The sequence below is a fragment of the Danaus plexippus genome, chromosome 7 (genome assembly GCF_018135715.1).
Source record: "Danaus plexippus chromosome 7, MEX_DaPlex, whole genome shotgun sequence".
Taxonomy (NCBI): Eukaryota; Metazoa; Arthropoda; class Insecta; order Lepidoptera; family Nymphalidae; genus Danaus; species Danaus plexippus.
Genome location: NC_083541.1, coordinates 2150081 through 2165666, shown reverse-complemented (window position 1 = coordinate 2165666; position 15586 = coordinate 2150081). Strand labels below are relative to the sequence as shown.

General features: G+C 33.3%; 3 protein-coding genes and 1 non-coding gene across 13 annotated transcripts in view; all 4 read left to right on the top strand.

Annotated features, from left to right (window-relative positions):
- Positions 1–4755, top strand: part of LOC116770820 (serine/threonine-protein kinase minibrain) — a 75590-nt gene extending 70835 nt beyond the window's left edge. For 4 of the 5 annotated variants that reach the window (XM_032662442.2, XM_032662441.2, XM_061520832.1 and 1 more), the window contains exon 12: positions 2014–4755. In XM_032662442.2, the coding sequence (XP_032518333.1) occupies positions 2014–2123 (110 nt within the window). In that variant the 3' untranslated portion in view covers positions 2124–4755. Of the gene's footprint in view, positions 1–868; positions 940–2013 lie in introns of all 5 variants that reach the window. The other variant, XR_004353564.2, reaches the window with a different exon arrangement.
- A 3284-nt stretch (positions 4756–8039) lies between these two features.
- Trnah-gug (transfer RNA histidin (anticodon GUG)) lies at positions 8040–8111 on the top strand. Its single transcript has one exon. It is a non-coding gene; the product is annotated as a tRNA-His (tRNA).
- A 720-nt stretch (positions 8112–8831) lies between these two features.
- The window catches only part of LOC116770994 (uncharacterized protein CG43867), a 165057-nt gene continuing 158302 nt past the window's right edge, over positions 8832–15586 (top strand). For 4 of the 6 annotated variants that reach the window (XM_061520868.1, XM_032662690.2, XM_032662687.2 and 1 more), the window contains exon 1: positions 8833–9140. The gene's annotated coding sequence lies outside the window, so the exon portion shown is untranslated. Of the gene's footprint in view, positions 9141–15586 lie in introns of all 6 variants that reach the window. The other 2 variants (XM_061520867.1, XM_061520869.1) reach the window with 2 other exon arrangements.
- On the top strand, positions 10480–14116 carry LOC133318787 (uncharacterized). The gene has a single exon (XM_061521053.1). It carries the CDS (start codon positions 10624–10626, stop codon positions 11242–11244), a length of 621 nt encoding a protein of 206 aa, XP_061377037.1. The 5' UTR covers positions 10480–10623; the 3' UTR covers positions 11245–14116.

Here is a 15586-nt window from a genome sequence, read left to right as displayed (position 1 = left end):
TCGTTGTTTCTACTTTTGTTCTGTTTGAGACATTCATCTTATATTCCATCAATAAAATTTTTGTTTCATCTGCTTAGATTGGCAAAACTTTTTCCTGGAAAATGACTTATGTTCTGGTGTTGTGTAGATAGGCATTGAAACAATAGGAGGACAAGGATTGTGAAAACAAATGTTTTTGGGCAAAATTAAAAATCATATGTTATGAATGTCTACAAACATAATTTCTTAAAGCTTACGGCTTCAGACATGTGAATGAATTGAATTCAAATTCTCGAGGTACTGCAGTGTTGAGCAAAATTTTTATATAAAATTAAATAAATGCAATATAATATCTGTGAAACATGTTTCTTTGGATTTATTTGAAGCACGCCATTAATCATATGTAGCTTTTATTGTCATTTTGATTGGTGTCTTTGGTTATTAAGATGTTTTTGATTTGTGTACATTATGTCGAAACTTATCATTTCGAGCTTGTGTCGTGTTCCCGCTAACACATGACGCTATCATCATACCATTTACTAATAGCTATGATACTCCCCCCTCCCCCGATTCTACTAATAACCATGGCGTTATAATAACAGTTTTAAATAATCCTTCAATAAATGTGTATGTGCTGTTGTAACCTTTCGACTGTAAAACAAGAAGTAAAGGAAGAACTCTAATGAGCTTATTAACGAAGAGGTTCTTTTTCAATGAATAATTTTCAATTTAGTATATTGTGTTACTTTGATTTAAATATTCAAAATCAACAAATCATTATCTTTTGCTATGGCTGAAAAATTCACATATCAAGAATTATAAATATGTAAAGTTATATCAGTCAAGGTAACACAAGTGTACATGTCTAACTAACCGCATGTACATACAGATGCGCCGGAGTCACGATGACTAGAGCGGCCCGCCGGCTCGCCCCCCACACACTAGCGCTCCGCCGAGCAGGTCGGACATTATATATATCTACCCCCACCCCTTTCCCCCACCACGCGGTCAAGATTCAATGCAAATCTTTAGTGACATTTTGCTTGTGTATGCCTTTTGCTTACATTATATATAAACATGCATTACTCCAAACATACTATATTCCCCCTCCCTCCAACATTTTCAATCCTTCTTGCTTCCTTATCACTTGCTCTTGTTTCTTGGACCTTTTCACATGTCATAATTATATTTATATGTGAAATGTGTTCTGTATCTTTCCACTATACAATACTAATATCTTTATAAAAAAATAATATTGTTATTATATATTCAATAAATTTTTACTCTGTAGGCTTGTGTTTCCATTAATGTATGACATTGTGAGCCAAAAAATCATCCAATAGAATAGATGAACGGGCACTGACTTTTCTAAATCACATTTGTTGACTGTATTCTATTGGAGATTTTTTTTTGTTATGCACATTTTGCTCCAGCTGCTTTTAACTTATTCCTATTTTATAATATTATTTAAATAATCACACATTATCATTACATTACTGTGCCATCTATCGCTGCTTGCTTGCTTTCTCTATGTAATTTTGTTTAGCTTTTACTGATTTGTCTTCAAATTATATATCGAAATATTTCCGATACAAACGAAATGTTTAATTCATCATTCAAATGTTATATTTTCTCATTTTAATTTTTTTTTTTTTACATTGCTGTAGATGTTGTTGTATTTTAATATTGTATCATCTGTGGTGCATGGCTTTGATTTATATATATGTAACTATTTTTATATCACCACTTGCTTCATGCACAATATGAGCTTATTAAAGACAAGTAGGTATAGATCCATACACATAATCATGCTTCAATTTATTTTTTTGCATACCATGCTGTAAATACAGTCTACCGCTCAAGGGAAATTAAAAGGATTTTCAAATCTATTGTTGTATTTTAAATTAAGAATTAAACTATTGACACAGAAAAATATCTTATTATTTATTAGCTATATTACAGACGTCGCTCTTTAGATTTTTAATGATTTTTATATGTATGTATGTATATGTATGTTGTTTGTATGTGTCACAGCGGGCGCGCGGCTGTGGGGTGGTGCCGAGCGTATGGAGGTCGAGGCGAGACGAGACGAGGACGTGCTGGCGGTCTGCTCGCTGGCTCACAGCCCCGTCGCCATACACTGACGCGGCGGGACGCGGCGTGACGTGACGCGACGCGACGTGACGTGACGTGACGCGAGTGCCGGGACGGTGACCATATTTATGACCGTGTATTTTTTTATTTAACGCGATAAGTCTGAGTGTTCTGCGCGGGGATGTGTTATGTTGTATCAGTCAGTGTATCATTGGTTCGTTCGTTCCGCTTCTATCGACCGTACTTATTGTTAGAGGGAGCCGCTCTGGGGTTCCGCCAACATCCGGACGCAACGATGTCGTGAAAGCTAGGTTTTTTTATTGTTACGCAATGCATATCAAGGACGCAATATGGTAGAAAATAAATATTGTACATATATAGGTGACCCACTTGTAATGGATACAGACTGCGAGTTAAACCGGTTATCATATATTAGTTTAGGTTACTACTGTGCTAGGTAAGCTTCGTTTCGGTTCATTATCGCAAGCTTTATATTTCCGAAGTGTCGGCAACTGATGACTGAATATCAAAGGGCCGAAACAGAATTTCGTTATTTGATACAACCGAATAATAATAAAAAAATAAATAAATAGATTAAAAACAATGAAAGTATTTTTTGACCGCACCACTTGATCGGATTCCTCCTTACATTGAAATCATTTTGTAACTTTGCCCTCGCATTTCAGAGTTGTTGTTTGTATATTGTAAATGTATTATTTCCGAACTCAAATGCATGAGATTTGAGATCTGTAAATCGGGACACGTGTACTGTGTTATAAATATAGGTTATTTTTGACCCATTGGAATATTCAAGACGATGTGTAAAACAAAGAATAGTGTGTAGGTAATACTATAAAAATAATTAAAAAAAAAACACAAAATGTACTTGTAGGTTACGGGATTGTTGAGACATATATAAAAAAAATTGGGTATTTCAGATAGGAGTTAATAAATTAAAATGACTTGAACCTTTTTTGGATTTGAATCTACAATAGACTAACCTCATTGCAACAGACTGGTCGTAACTTTGTAATGGAGATATTTTGTATAGCATACACTGAATCACTGCCTTATTGTGCCGGAAATTTATGAGCGAGGTCCGCTACCGACTCCTAGTGACGTGACTCGTACCATGTAGTACAAATGTATTGCACATATTGTTTTGTATTATATTATTGTATACTGTATCGTTATAAGAATGCTGGGACTCGTGGGTACAAAACGGAACTGGATCTATATAGTGTCTATAAGCGTATGTAATAAAATGGCTAAGAGGTTGTATATTAGACGTTGCTTGTATGGCAATTAAATATCGACACGTGTAAATTTTCAAATTAAAAAAAAAAAAGTACCCTAATATAGTTTTAGGGTCTTAATGATGGGTAGCTTTTTTATACTCTGTTATAGACACAGTACCTTAGTCGAATAAATATATATATTATATATATATATGAAGTCACGGTCGTCCTGTGGGTGAGTAGCGGGCCTTAGTAGGTGCGGCTGGCCCTGAATCGATGTGATTTAGCAAATTATATTTTTTTCAATTGTGTACAGTTGGTGGGTCGACTGTCTATCGCTTCAGGGTCCGGCCGCTGGTTATGACATTGCAACTGGAAGCAGATTTTTTTTGTGCTGCAGAATGTTGCCGTGATTTTTTATAAAATAAACCACCCAAAACCCCCTCCCCCTCCCAACCCCCAAAAATTATTTTAAATAACAAGTTTGTATGGTACAACTACATATTATCGTACATGAAGCATGAAAGTATTCTAATAATTGTTTTTTCTTAGCTCAGTAAGCGCTATGACTGTTTTTTGTCCATTATAATTTAATTGTAGATTTGAATCTATTTCTAATCTCTCTGGTTCTGAAATATAAATTTTTCTAATGTCTGTATAATATTTACTGTATAAATACTTTTTTGCTTCATGAGGTTATAGAATTGTTAGTTATATAAGAAATAGGTATGGGAAACACGTTTTGTTTGATTATAGGGAAGCGACAAATTATAGAGGCGGGTTTCCGAACCGAACCGTTTCTCGACGTTTCCTTCATTGTACTTTTATATAGAATAAACTTTTTCTTGTAATGAAAATAAATAACTTATTTTGGGATTTGTTTTAATTAAGGAATATAACTAAGACGAAACGCAATAAGTAAACAAACGTGACTATGAAACATTAATGAAATGATAAAAATTTAAAAAATTGTTTTGTACGACACTGTTCCATATAAACCAGACTGACACGTGAAATGTAAACGCTACTGATTTGTAATAATATATTGTGGATCTGTCATTTTAGATGTGATTTTTAGTGTTGGCGAGTCTGTGAGCCAGTTTGTAGGCCGGCCGGCGATTGTGTGCTCACATCGGGAACCTGCCAAATAATATTTTACATAAACGAGCCTCACATTACCGTTAACACCGACATATATCATAACGAACCGGAAACCGTAACTCGAGCATGGCCGCGGCCCTAGATGTTTGCGCTTGAGTATGTAATATACTATACTATTTATTTGTACTGTGACATTATAAGGAATGTATGGAATGTTTGGAATGTGAGAAAGCTAAATGTTTATTTCCTATCGAATTGTCAGTTCGCAGGCACTGTAACAATAAAAGGATAGAGCTTTATGTCACTAAGTTTTGTATTTTAAATCAATAAACGATAGCAATGACTCATGGCTTTTATATTATTACCTGTCGCATTAATGAGGTAGTGCTAGTAGCACTGCACGGAAATATATTGATGGAAAAATATATCACCAATGAACGAAATAAGGTGTTCCCTTATGGACTATATTACAAAAAAAAATTATATTAATAAAACATAAGTCGGTGATAAAAATAAAAATGAGATGTAAACTTAAATACAAAAAAAAATCATATCTTGAAGAAAGTTTCCATCAAGACTATAGAAACCACACCAGAAAGTGAGCAATTTCTTGACACCTATTAAGAGCACCGTCCCTTTAAAACAAGCGGGTGTATAAAAACTCGATTGTGACTGGCTTGTCATACATTGGACAGACAAAGAGGAGAATTGGTAGAAAGGTAAAAGAACATGTCCGGGAACTCCTTATAAAAAATCCCATGTCCGTGACCACACCGCAGGGTCTCGAGACACAGTGAGCGCATTCTGCAGGCATTCAGAGCAGTAGACTAGGAAATTAAAAAATCTTTGGCGGTAGATGGCAAATAACCAGATCTACCAACTGAGTACTGACAGACATTTTCATCTCGTCTGCCCGTGATCACGGTTGCTGCAAAGTAACCAAAACGGGAGTACGTACTTTAAAATAATAAAAAACGCGATAGTACATCTGCAAATATTTGTTTTATTTAAATGAATACTTGCCAAAGTCTTAGATATCATTATATAGAATGGTGGGAACTGAAATAAAAATAAAAACTCAAGCTGGTATAAACATTTAACGAGTGGAACCGTCACTACAGTAGGTGTACAGTCAAGCCTGGGTAAGTGAGAGCAATAGCCAGGACCCGTCATTTTAAGCTCTTAAAACCTTTATTTGGAAAAAGGTGACCTTAATTTGAAAAAAGTTGACAAACAAATGAAGATAAACCGAAAGAAAAATGTGCTTTTCATCAACTATGCTGCCCATACGGACTTGCCAACAGTTGCAAACATAAAAGCCATGTTGTACCTGCTAACACCACTAGTAAACTTCAACCATTATATCAAAGCATTATTCACACTTTTAAACTCTTTTCGCAAGGAAGTTGTTAAACATATTCTTACGAGTTTGGAATAAAACTTTGATAGAAATGCATGGTACTTATTCAGTGACATTACTGTAAAAAAATACTACAGAAAGCTGGGTTTTGCAAAAGGGCCCATGAACAAGACCTGTCAGAGGAAAACGATGTTGAACTTGGACCTAGCAACGAGGCATGGACTAAGTTTATTTCTCATGAATCCAATATGCTTATGCCTAGATTAGAAGATTTCACTCTAATTGACGACTACTTAACTACCGCTGAAGAACAAACTGACAACGATATCGTTAAGAATTGTGTGAACACCTGTATTGCTGGAAATGACAGAGACGAGGCACAGATTATGGAAACAGAGATAAAGATCATACCAATGAAGTTAGCTTTAAATGTGTTAGAGTCGGTCCATCAGTACCTACTTTGAAGACGCGGCAGTCGTTGATAAAGCAATATTAGACAAAATCTATGAATTAGAGATAAACATTCTGGATATAAAAACAGAAATCCAAACGAAATTGATAAATTTTTTAAGTGTATTTAAGTTATACATAAAATAATATTACGTAGTGCATCAATTTTCGTTTTGTTTTCGTAAAGTTGGTGTGACTTCTTATTGCTGCTCTGTAAGAGAGAAACGCTACCCATGTACCTACATTAGCGAGAAACTCGGGGTACTTTGTTTTCTTAATAATAAATATATATTGTTTGCTACAAAACTGGAGGGTGCATATTGAATAAAATGGTAATCCAGCTAAAAATCTATCACTATAAACAGAAAATCATTATAACAAAAATCTCGATATAATACATATTACAATATTTCCCACAAAATGTTGGATACTTAAAAAGAATCTGTGGAATAGCGGAGGTGCATTAACTAGCGCGTCTTGCTTATTTCTAACGTTATATAAATTCTTTTCGTCATTATCGTTAACATAATTAATAAGGATAGATATTTTAAATACATATTTTAAAAGACCTCTACTATTTGATACAAATTTCTGTAAGTATTTTAGTTTTCCTAAACTATCTCTACCCTCTCAACCACTTTAGCAAATAACTCGAATATTAATTTTTTACAGTTATATTTGACTAAATGTCTGGTATGTAATGATTAATCAAGGAACACATTAATATACGTTTGATCTTTAAGTTGGAAACTGTCCGTTTGCTTAATTCAATTATAAAAAGTGGAAATTTAAAATAAATTAAAAAGTTAAAAAGCAAGAAAAAGACTTAATATATTATGTTCAGTCGTTTTTGTATAGCGTGAAGGTGGTTTGTTAGAAATACAAAGAAATGTCATGTTTTGTTAATTGTAATGGTAACATCGAGTATACCTGTATTGGCGTTTTACCCATATTTTGATAATCCATTATAGATTTCTTAGTATGGTAATTTGTAAATAGAACTTAAGGTTATAACAGACCCTTCGTTGGGTGTCTATAACTGGGCTGGTCATTTATTATATAATTTTTAATTATTTAATAATTTACAAGAATAATTAAGCAGAACTAAACATTTGAAATCTAATGGCAAGGTTCCGGAGGTTCGATAATAATTTATATTAATAGTTTAGCTATCTATGGTTTTTGGTAAAAGTTCCTGAAGCTACTTCCCGAATATGAAAATGACACTGATGGCAAGAAATTCAAAAGTAAAAAAGGTTTAGCGTAGGTATACAAATCTTCGCATTAAAGTTAGCTATTGAATGAGAAATGGAAACGCCTAATGCGTAGCGTGACGATGCACACTTGACCTAAACATACTGATAACAGACGAATTAGGTTATTGCTGACAAATACTTAAAGTCGTTTTCACTTTTAACCGTGTAGAATGTGATCAACATTCTTCAAGTCCTTATAAACACACGTGTTAATTATAAACTGATAAGCCCTATTTAAAACGAGTTAGTACAAAATATGTTAGAAATAAACATTAAAGACCTAAGGTGAACTTGTCACGACTCACAAGGTGGCTTTTTTATTAATATATCCTTGTTAGTAATTATTGATCGTTTTATGACCTTAACATAATTCGTTTGACTTTACCTAATATTAGGTAAGAACACTGAAAAGAGGATCATAAAATATAAAATTTTACTTTCTTTACTTATTTAAAATCATATAAATATATTTCAAATAAAAATAATTGAATATTTTAATGTTATGTTTATTGTCATTAAGTTGTCATTGACTATTTCAGTAAGTCAGCCAGTTCTCCGATAGCCGTGATCGTCTAGTGGTTAGGACCCTACGTTGTGGCCGTAGTAACCCAGGTTCGAATCCTGGTCACGGCAGTGTATATAGCACTGTCATGGCGGAGATTATATTTTTGTTTTTTTTCTTTTTCTCTACTTTTAAGCAATGAGTTGTCTAAAGTATTTACAAAAAAAATATTCAAAACTGTAATAAAATATTTTTAAATAATTAATTTTTATTTCAGTATTAGTTATAAGAATGTATGATAACGTTTTTACTGTATAATGTTATAAAATGATAAACGTACTTTATATTGTTATTTCGTTGAAATTTGTTAGTGATTTTTGGATAAATTGTTAACCTTGTGTTTGATGCCAAAAACAACGCCATCTGTGGTAAATGTTAGTAATTTTTTAAACCAACAAGTACGGTATAGGATGTCGGACCGACTATTTTCCTGTTTCTCGTATAAAATATATTATATTTAAATGAAAATGATATTTTCGGATTACTACACGTGATTTAAATATTTAAAAAAGTACATACTTCCGACGTTTCAGTTACTTTGCAGCAACCGTGGCTACGGGTAGATGAATTATTTGATTTTCTTCACATCTACAGTCGTAATGAGTATCATCGATGCTTATAGTTCGATATAGGTATTTTTCTTTATAGTTCAGAGAGCGCCATCTATCGAAAGATGCTGTCTTAAGTGAAAAGTTATCGTTGTTTCTATTTTTATTGTTTAACATCCAGGCCGAGAGATGCCTCGAGTGGTATTTGTTTTGGTTGAACCACGCACCGCAGCTGTTCGCTATCATAGAAATCTGTGAGAGAAAAGGAGTGGTGATTAGGCTGTCTTTGGCAAAAATTTATGTTTTTTATATGGTTTAAGTTGATTTTGTAACTTGTGTTTCTCAATATTAACTCATAAAGTTGTTAACTGTGTCCTGTATTGGTGGCAATGGTTAAAAACTGTGTTAAATGCTTTAATTAACGTTGTTAACTCGGGTTATGACGTTTACTACGATTTTTGCATGTGTGCGTGTGTATTCATCGTGACAGCATTGCCGTTGATTGTTCAAGCGAATCTTGTAACGGTATATTCTATGAGAATGCTCGTTTGGGTAAGTTTAAATATTGTTTTGAATTATAAACCTAACCTCTGAGAGTCGTGACACTCACGCCTTCATTTGGAACCCTATAGTCATAGGCCTTTAGGGCTTTGTTACCCAACAGTAGATGATAACTTCTGGTAAAGTTGCACTGAAAGGACACTTATTTACTTATTTAATGATTAAGACGCTTTATTAAATATGGCTTTTAATTAGGTTGAGTCTTCAAAACATTTTATATTAAAGAAATGATATAGTTTCTAGTTTCTCATAATTTTAAATATTTTATACTTTTTTATTTCGATGTCCCACTGTGTCCAAGATATTGTCTCACATATTTAACTACTATTGTCTTACATAAATAACTTTCAATATAATATGTAAAATAAACAGAGGAAGTTTATTTATGGTTTTAACATGGTATTGGCAATTTAGGCCACAAAAATGTAATTTGTATTTCACGCATTAATATAAATTTATATAACCTGGTCAGATTGTGCAGTTAAATAAAACATTAACACGGGGGTATGAGGCAAAGCAGTGGACTTTTATAAATTTCGTACGATTTAAAATTAACATTAGCAACGTTATTTTTAAATTATTACGTCATAATATTGTTTATCGTGCTTTTTTTCTCGAGATAAAACTGGTTTCTAAAACTTCTATTAGGACCTTCGACTGCTTGATTCTACGCAAATGTCAATTGACAAGATTTGCATCAAGTCGTAATAATTATGAATAGCCCAAGAGATTATGTTTATATAAATTTAAAATAAGTTATTTGAACCTTTCTCAGTACAAAGTTCGATGTTTTAATTACTCTTTTTGTAGAATATGCATAATATAGGATGAAAATACTTGGCGCCTTCATAAGCATATTCATAATTCTTAAGTTAGAGGACGAAGCGTTCATAATGCTAGTATATAATAATAGGGAAAAGGTAAACAAATTATATTAAAAATTATTCGTTATAAGCAAAATAATTTTTTTGTTAATTATCAGTCGTGTTCCCTTTTTATAACATCAGTAGTAAATAAAATATATAAGACGTTATCAATAATATTTTAACTTTACAACTGTTCTTTTTCATACAATACGCTAAATTACATATTTCTTCACTTCTGTGCCTTGAATTTAATCAAATTTAAGTCGCCTTAACTTCCTGTTCGGAACAAAATATCACCAATTTTTGAAATTATCAATGTTCGATTTCTTTTAATTAAGCTAGGCAGTAGCCGCAGCTAGTAACTTTACCGACAACTTATGACTAGTTATAAAAATATTGGTAAAAAAATAACTTACCTGAAGGAGTAAAATTTCCAGAAACGTTCAGACTTTTTGTTGTAAGTATTTGTTAAAAAATATATTGACAACATCAATCAAAAATTGTTTATTATATTTTTGTTTGGAAATATCAAAATTTCTCGTACAAAATTATTCCGTGCCGAAAACCTAGTTAACAATGTTCTAAATTTGTTGAAGCGAGGATATAGAATGTTCAATAAAAAAAGTCCAATTAAGTCTGGACACGAGCCGGGCTCCTCTTCTCCGAGAGCAAAGGATGGGCTGCCCGAAGTGGCCGTTGCCGCTATCGCCTCCTACAAAAAGCAAAAGGAAGTTAGTGACTTTATGAGCTTTTTTCTCGAGGCCCTCGAACGTAATTCCGATTGGCTTAACGGGGTCGTTGTCAAGCAGTCTAACTTCAGATGCGCGCTGATGGTCGGAGCCGGGCCGAATCGATTTCAACTGCAGGAAATAATTTACCCGGCTGAAAAGGAGATCAAACTGCAAGTCGAGCAGAGAGATTCGGAAGATTACGACAAGATAGCTATCGCTGCGCTGTTCAAACTTCCAAATGCTGAGATTGATCATCTTTTGAAGTATATTAAAACTCGTCTATATGATAATCTGCTTTTAAAAGAAGATTTACTTAAAGGAAAAGCTATGGGTATAAGTTACGCGGTGTTGAGGCCTTTCTCTGAAAAGCAATATAGAGTTATGGAGAGAATAGTTATGGGAAGTTCTATGAAATGCGTGGTTCCCGTAAAGAAACGTAGACGAGATGAGAAATCGCTCGCAAGATCCCCCATAAAGAGGGCTAAACGCGTTTTTTAGTCATTAAAATTAACAAACGCCGTAGAGTAACTGAGGGTGCTCTTCCTCTGGTTACGGTCTACCATTATGTAGATCCCGTTATACAGGTTATAATGACAGCTATTTGGGGTGACTGTGAAATGAGTCGATCATGGAAAATTATAGTCATTTGTGCATCGATAGCTTCCGATTAACATTGATTTATACGTAAATATGTCTCGTATAATAATAATTCAAAATGATTGCGGTTAATTCTATATTAATTTTAAAGCCAAAATATAATAATTGGTCACATATCGCTGATGTATTAACAATTTATTCGAGTTGCAAAACGGCACCCCTTTTCAGACTGCTTCACAAATCAATGCTCTCAGTATAATAACTGTGTGTATGATGTAAGAACAAGCATTCGAATCACCGCTCTACTTGTCACATGCAAACAATAATGGCTTTGATTTGGTCCCTTTCCTATGAATTCTATTCATCTTTCATAGCGGGCTTCCTAAGATCAATATCAAGTAAACCAGGCCAGTCGTGCGCGTTATAACTTGTAGCAGAACGTATTATAGTTAATAAAGGAGGAGCACTTTCTTTTCGAGTGCCGACAAAAAGCATCAATAAAGTGTGTTTTGAACATACAATCTGATCTAGATCTAAAGGCATTCTCATAAAGTTCGCTTTGCTATGACAACGCCAGTTTATTTAAAATTTGATTAATGATGCGTTAGGGTTGAATATCATATTTTTTCAATCGCCATAGTGGGTGTTGAGTCTATGATTAGATAAATAAAGCTGTAACTATAAGTATTACGTAAGTGCTACTTACTTATCATATGTTAAATTTATATTAAAATATTGAAAAGGTAAACAATTTAGTGGATTACTACAATTAATCTAAGGTCGTACGTAACAAATACTTAATATTTGATCGAGATATCCTTTGGGAGCTTCTTAAAATCAGTCAAATCCTGTGGATATACTCGTCTATGGATGCTCAAACGTACTGTAAAATAGAAATAGTGACATAATTTTTCGCCAAAACAATCGCAGTATCTTAGCTAATGAAATAAAGACATAAGGAAACTGTTCTCAACTTTGCCATCAAGGACTTTAATGGTTCTGATTGTAACCGCGTCCATTCAATAAATTATTAGAAAATACTTGCTTAGAACTAATATTGGAACTAACTCTAAGGAACTGAGTTGGTCTTTATAATGGTACAGCAAAGTTTTGATATAAGGTTGGCCGTTGTTATATAATATTTTTGTTTTTATACAAATACATATTATATAACAAGTATATAAAACTGGGATATTATTCTATTGTTAATGTATCTATAGTTAAGACAATATGTTAGATAAATCTTACTTATATTTATTGGGAGATGTGACACATAGTGGAAATGTCTTTTTTTATGTCTCGTAATATGTCAAGAGATTCGCTACAGAAGCTGTTGGTAGCATATCTTAGATTTGCTTAATAATATATAAATCAATTTGAAATATAGTTCACAGTAAGGGTCACTCCTTGGCCCTATTTCTACCGACTTGGGCCAAGGATTAGGGGCCGCTGACCGCAGCGTAATTGGCGTAATAGTTATGTGATTTATTGTCCAGATTTATGGACTCCTTAGTAATAAGCTTCTGTTTTTGTTTGGCTTGAAATAATAGGTATAAATACAGGTCGCCATCTTTGTTAACAAGTATTGATATTCTTTTAAGAAATTTGTTAAATTATTTCAGGAAGTGTTTAAATAAATTAAACCGTCTTTTTATTCGTCGACACAAATTGTGTGCATGAAGCAAAATGACTTAAAACTTCATATACTATCCGATTGAGATTGCGTAAAATCGGATATCAACTGGTGGAAATGAACAAAGATCTGTTAACTTAAATTCACGACTTTTTAAATCGCCTGGGATTCTGACCACGGTCCAGATTTAATTTACATCATTTGATTCAAGCCGCCCCTCGTGGAGTTCTTTTATCGCAAAATGCTTCAAAGCTTCTTTCAAAATATATCGAATTGAGTAACCGAACTTGTAACAATTTTATAAAACGATTTTATACCAAGTATTCTCTGTATACTTGGTGATGAAACAAGGCTAATGAAATCTTTCGCAAATGCGATCCTTAATATACAAGTTTATATTAAAATTAACTCGCATTTCTCGCGGCTTAGCAATAAGTATTGCCATAAAGGGAAGTGCGGAAATGCGAAACCTGATTATGATTTTATAAAACGCGATAAATGCATCTATGGAGGTTATAAAAGAGAACATAAAATAACACCTTTCTTATGATAAAATTTTTATTTTAAACATAGAAAGGGATTTTGATGGCCCTCCCACGTCGCGGAGGACGTTATCTTTAGATTTAGAGTTTGTTGAATGTTACAAGCATTGGTAATTCAAGGGCCATCTTATGCGAATTTCTCAGGTGCTATTTTTCTGATTTATGTGTAATATAAGTGGTGAAGACAATTTTTTTTATGTTTTATATTTAGACGATGCTAACATTTATTATACTGTACCAATTTTTTTGTTAAATTTATTTTAGACATCTGGTATAGTTTTATTTTCTTTCACCATTATCAATGTGTATAATATAACTGTTGTCAGTTACTGAATTCTCATAATGACATATTTGAAAGGAGCTGTTTAAGTATTCATAATGTTCCCAGAGAGGCTTGCTTTTAATACAGTGTCCGCTCCGAACATTTTTTAATACTTTACAAAACTAGTGAACTAATTCACAAGTACATGTATTCAGCTCAAATAAAATAAATAGATTTAATGCAGCTAATGTTGTGCTTGTAAAACTTTAGAAAGGAGACAATAATGTGAGATAAATTATAAATATTTTCGCTTAAATAAATTGTTTGTGTTTTTGTTTTCTGTATTTATATTTTGGTAAGCTGCCGTTAACTTCGCAAACTCGGCCCCATAATTCCCACACGTAATCTTATATGGAACTGGGGCTGGCATTAAAAAGTCGTTGGTTGTGTCGCTCCGCATCTGTCCTCGAGGTAATTCATCGACCCTCAGCTGTCCACCTGCTTCCTGTCAGGTTGTTACGCTTAAACAGAACATTCACTGTTTGTATTCAATACACTTAAAACCTTGTCGAGAATTATCTGATAAAGTTCAGTGGCAATATTGGTTTCGTTATTTTCACTACAATAGGTTTAAAATTTATTTTAAAATATGTCTCATAAAATTCTAAAAAAAAACGAAACTGAAATACATTATTATGGAGTCAACTTAGTTCGATAAAAATATAGCGAAGGGCTTACCTTTTAAGGGCTCACATTTTACCCGGAATACCCTTTTCCATTTTTGATAAACGCGTCACTTGATCAAGAGGCATCGAGGGTTCTAGGTTTTCTGATAATATCTCGTCACGACAAATTTGTTTGTCGTCCGGGCTCAAGTGGATGAGGAGATAGACCCTTGTTAGTCCAGCGCATCAACATGCCAAATTTACAATAAATTTTGAATTGTTTTACATAACTTTCACACACTAAGCGAACTTTAAAGAGTAGAGTTATAGATTGGAAATAGTCCAGATATTTAAAACGGAATACTACCTCAGCTCTCTTAAAGCCGTAAATAAAAGGCACTGACAAGATAGTTATTGTTTTATTCATGGCTATCTCTGTTATCCATTCACGAGCCATTCGCCAATCGATTCACATAAAACATCCCAACTTTAAATATGGAAAGAAAGAAAATCGCGGCAGTTTTTTAGGTTGGCCATAAATATTGCTAGATAAATATGTATCATTGCCCTCTGTCACGCTCGTCTGATTTCGTGTGGGGGTTGTTTAAGGGAGAAATTCAAATACTTCCAAGTTTTGAACCACTTAGTGCTGCATCATAACACTATGAACTAAACTCTGAGATAAAACTTTTACTTTAACAAGTTTGGTGGCAATTAAATGTTATTTGAAGTTATATTTAAAAACGTATTTGTTTTTTTAATACCAAATCATATATGATATACCAAATCATATTTTCATAACTCTTGTTATTCGGGTGAAAAACATGAACAAATATAAATTATAAAAAAGAAATACAAATACCCACGTAAGTCACGAGATGAATGCGTATAACTTATATCTGGGACGGGATATATAATGCGTAAAATTATTGTCTTCGACTGCCTTCATATATAAAGTTCACACAATGTCTCAATTTATTTTTGGGTGTATTTGAAGTATCAAAACAATAAGTTGACTGTATAATCTTGGTCCAATTTAACTTTCTTAAAGTGACCTCAGAATCAATTTGCTTGAACTTGGGAATGTTGGAACGAAACTAGTAATTTTCTCGGTCTAAGATAGTGTCAAAGGATGGAGGGG

What these genes read in the sequence shown, in the direction of transcription:
- LOC133318787 (XM_061521053.1), top strand. Translation starts at nt 10,624, where the DNA reads ATGTTCAATAAAAAAAGTCCAATTAAGTCTGGACACGAGCCGGGCTCC.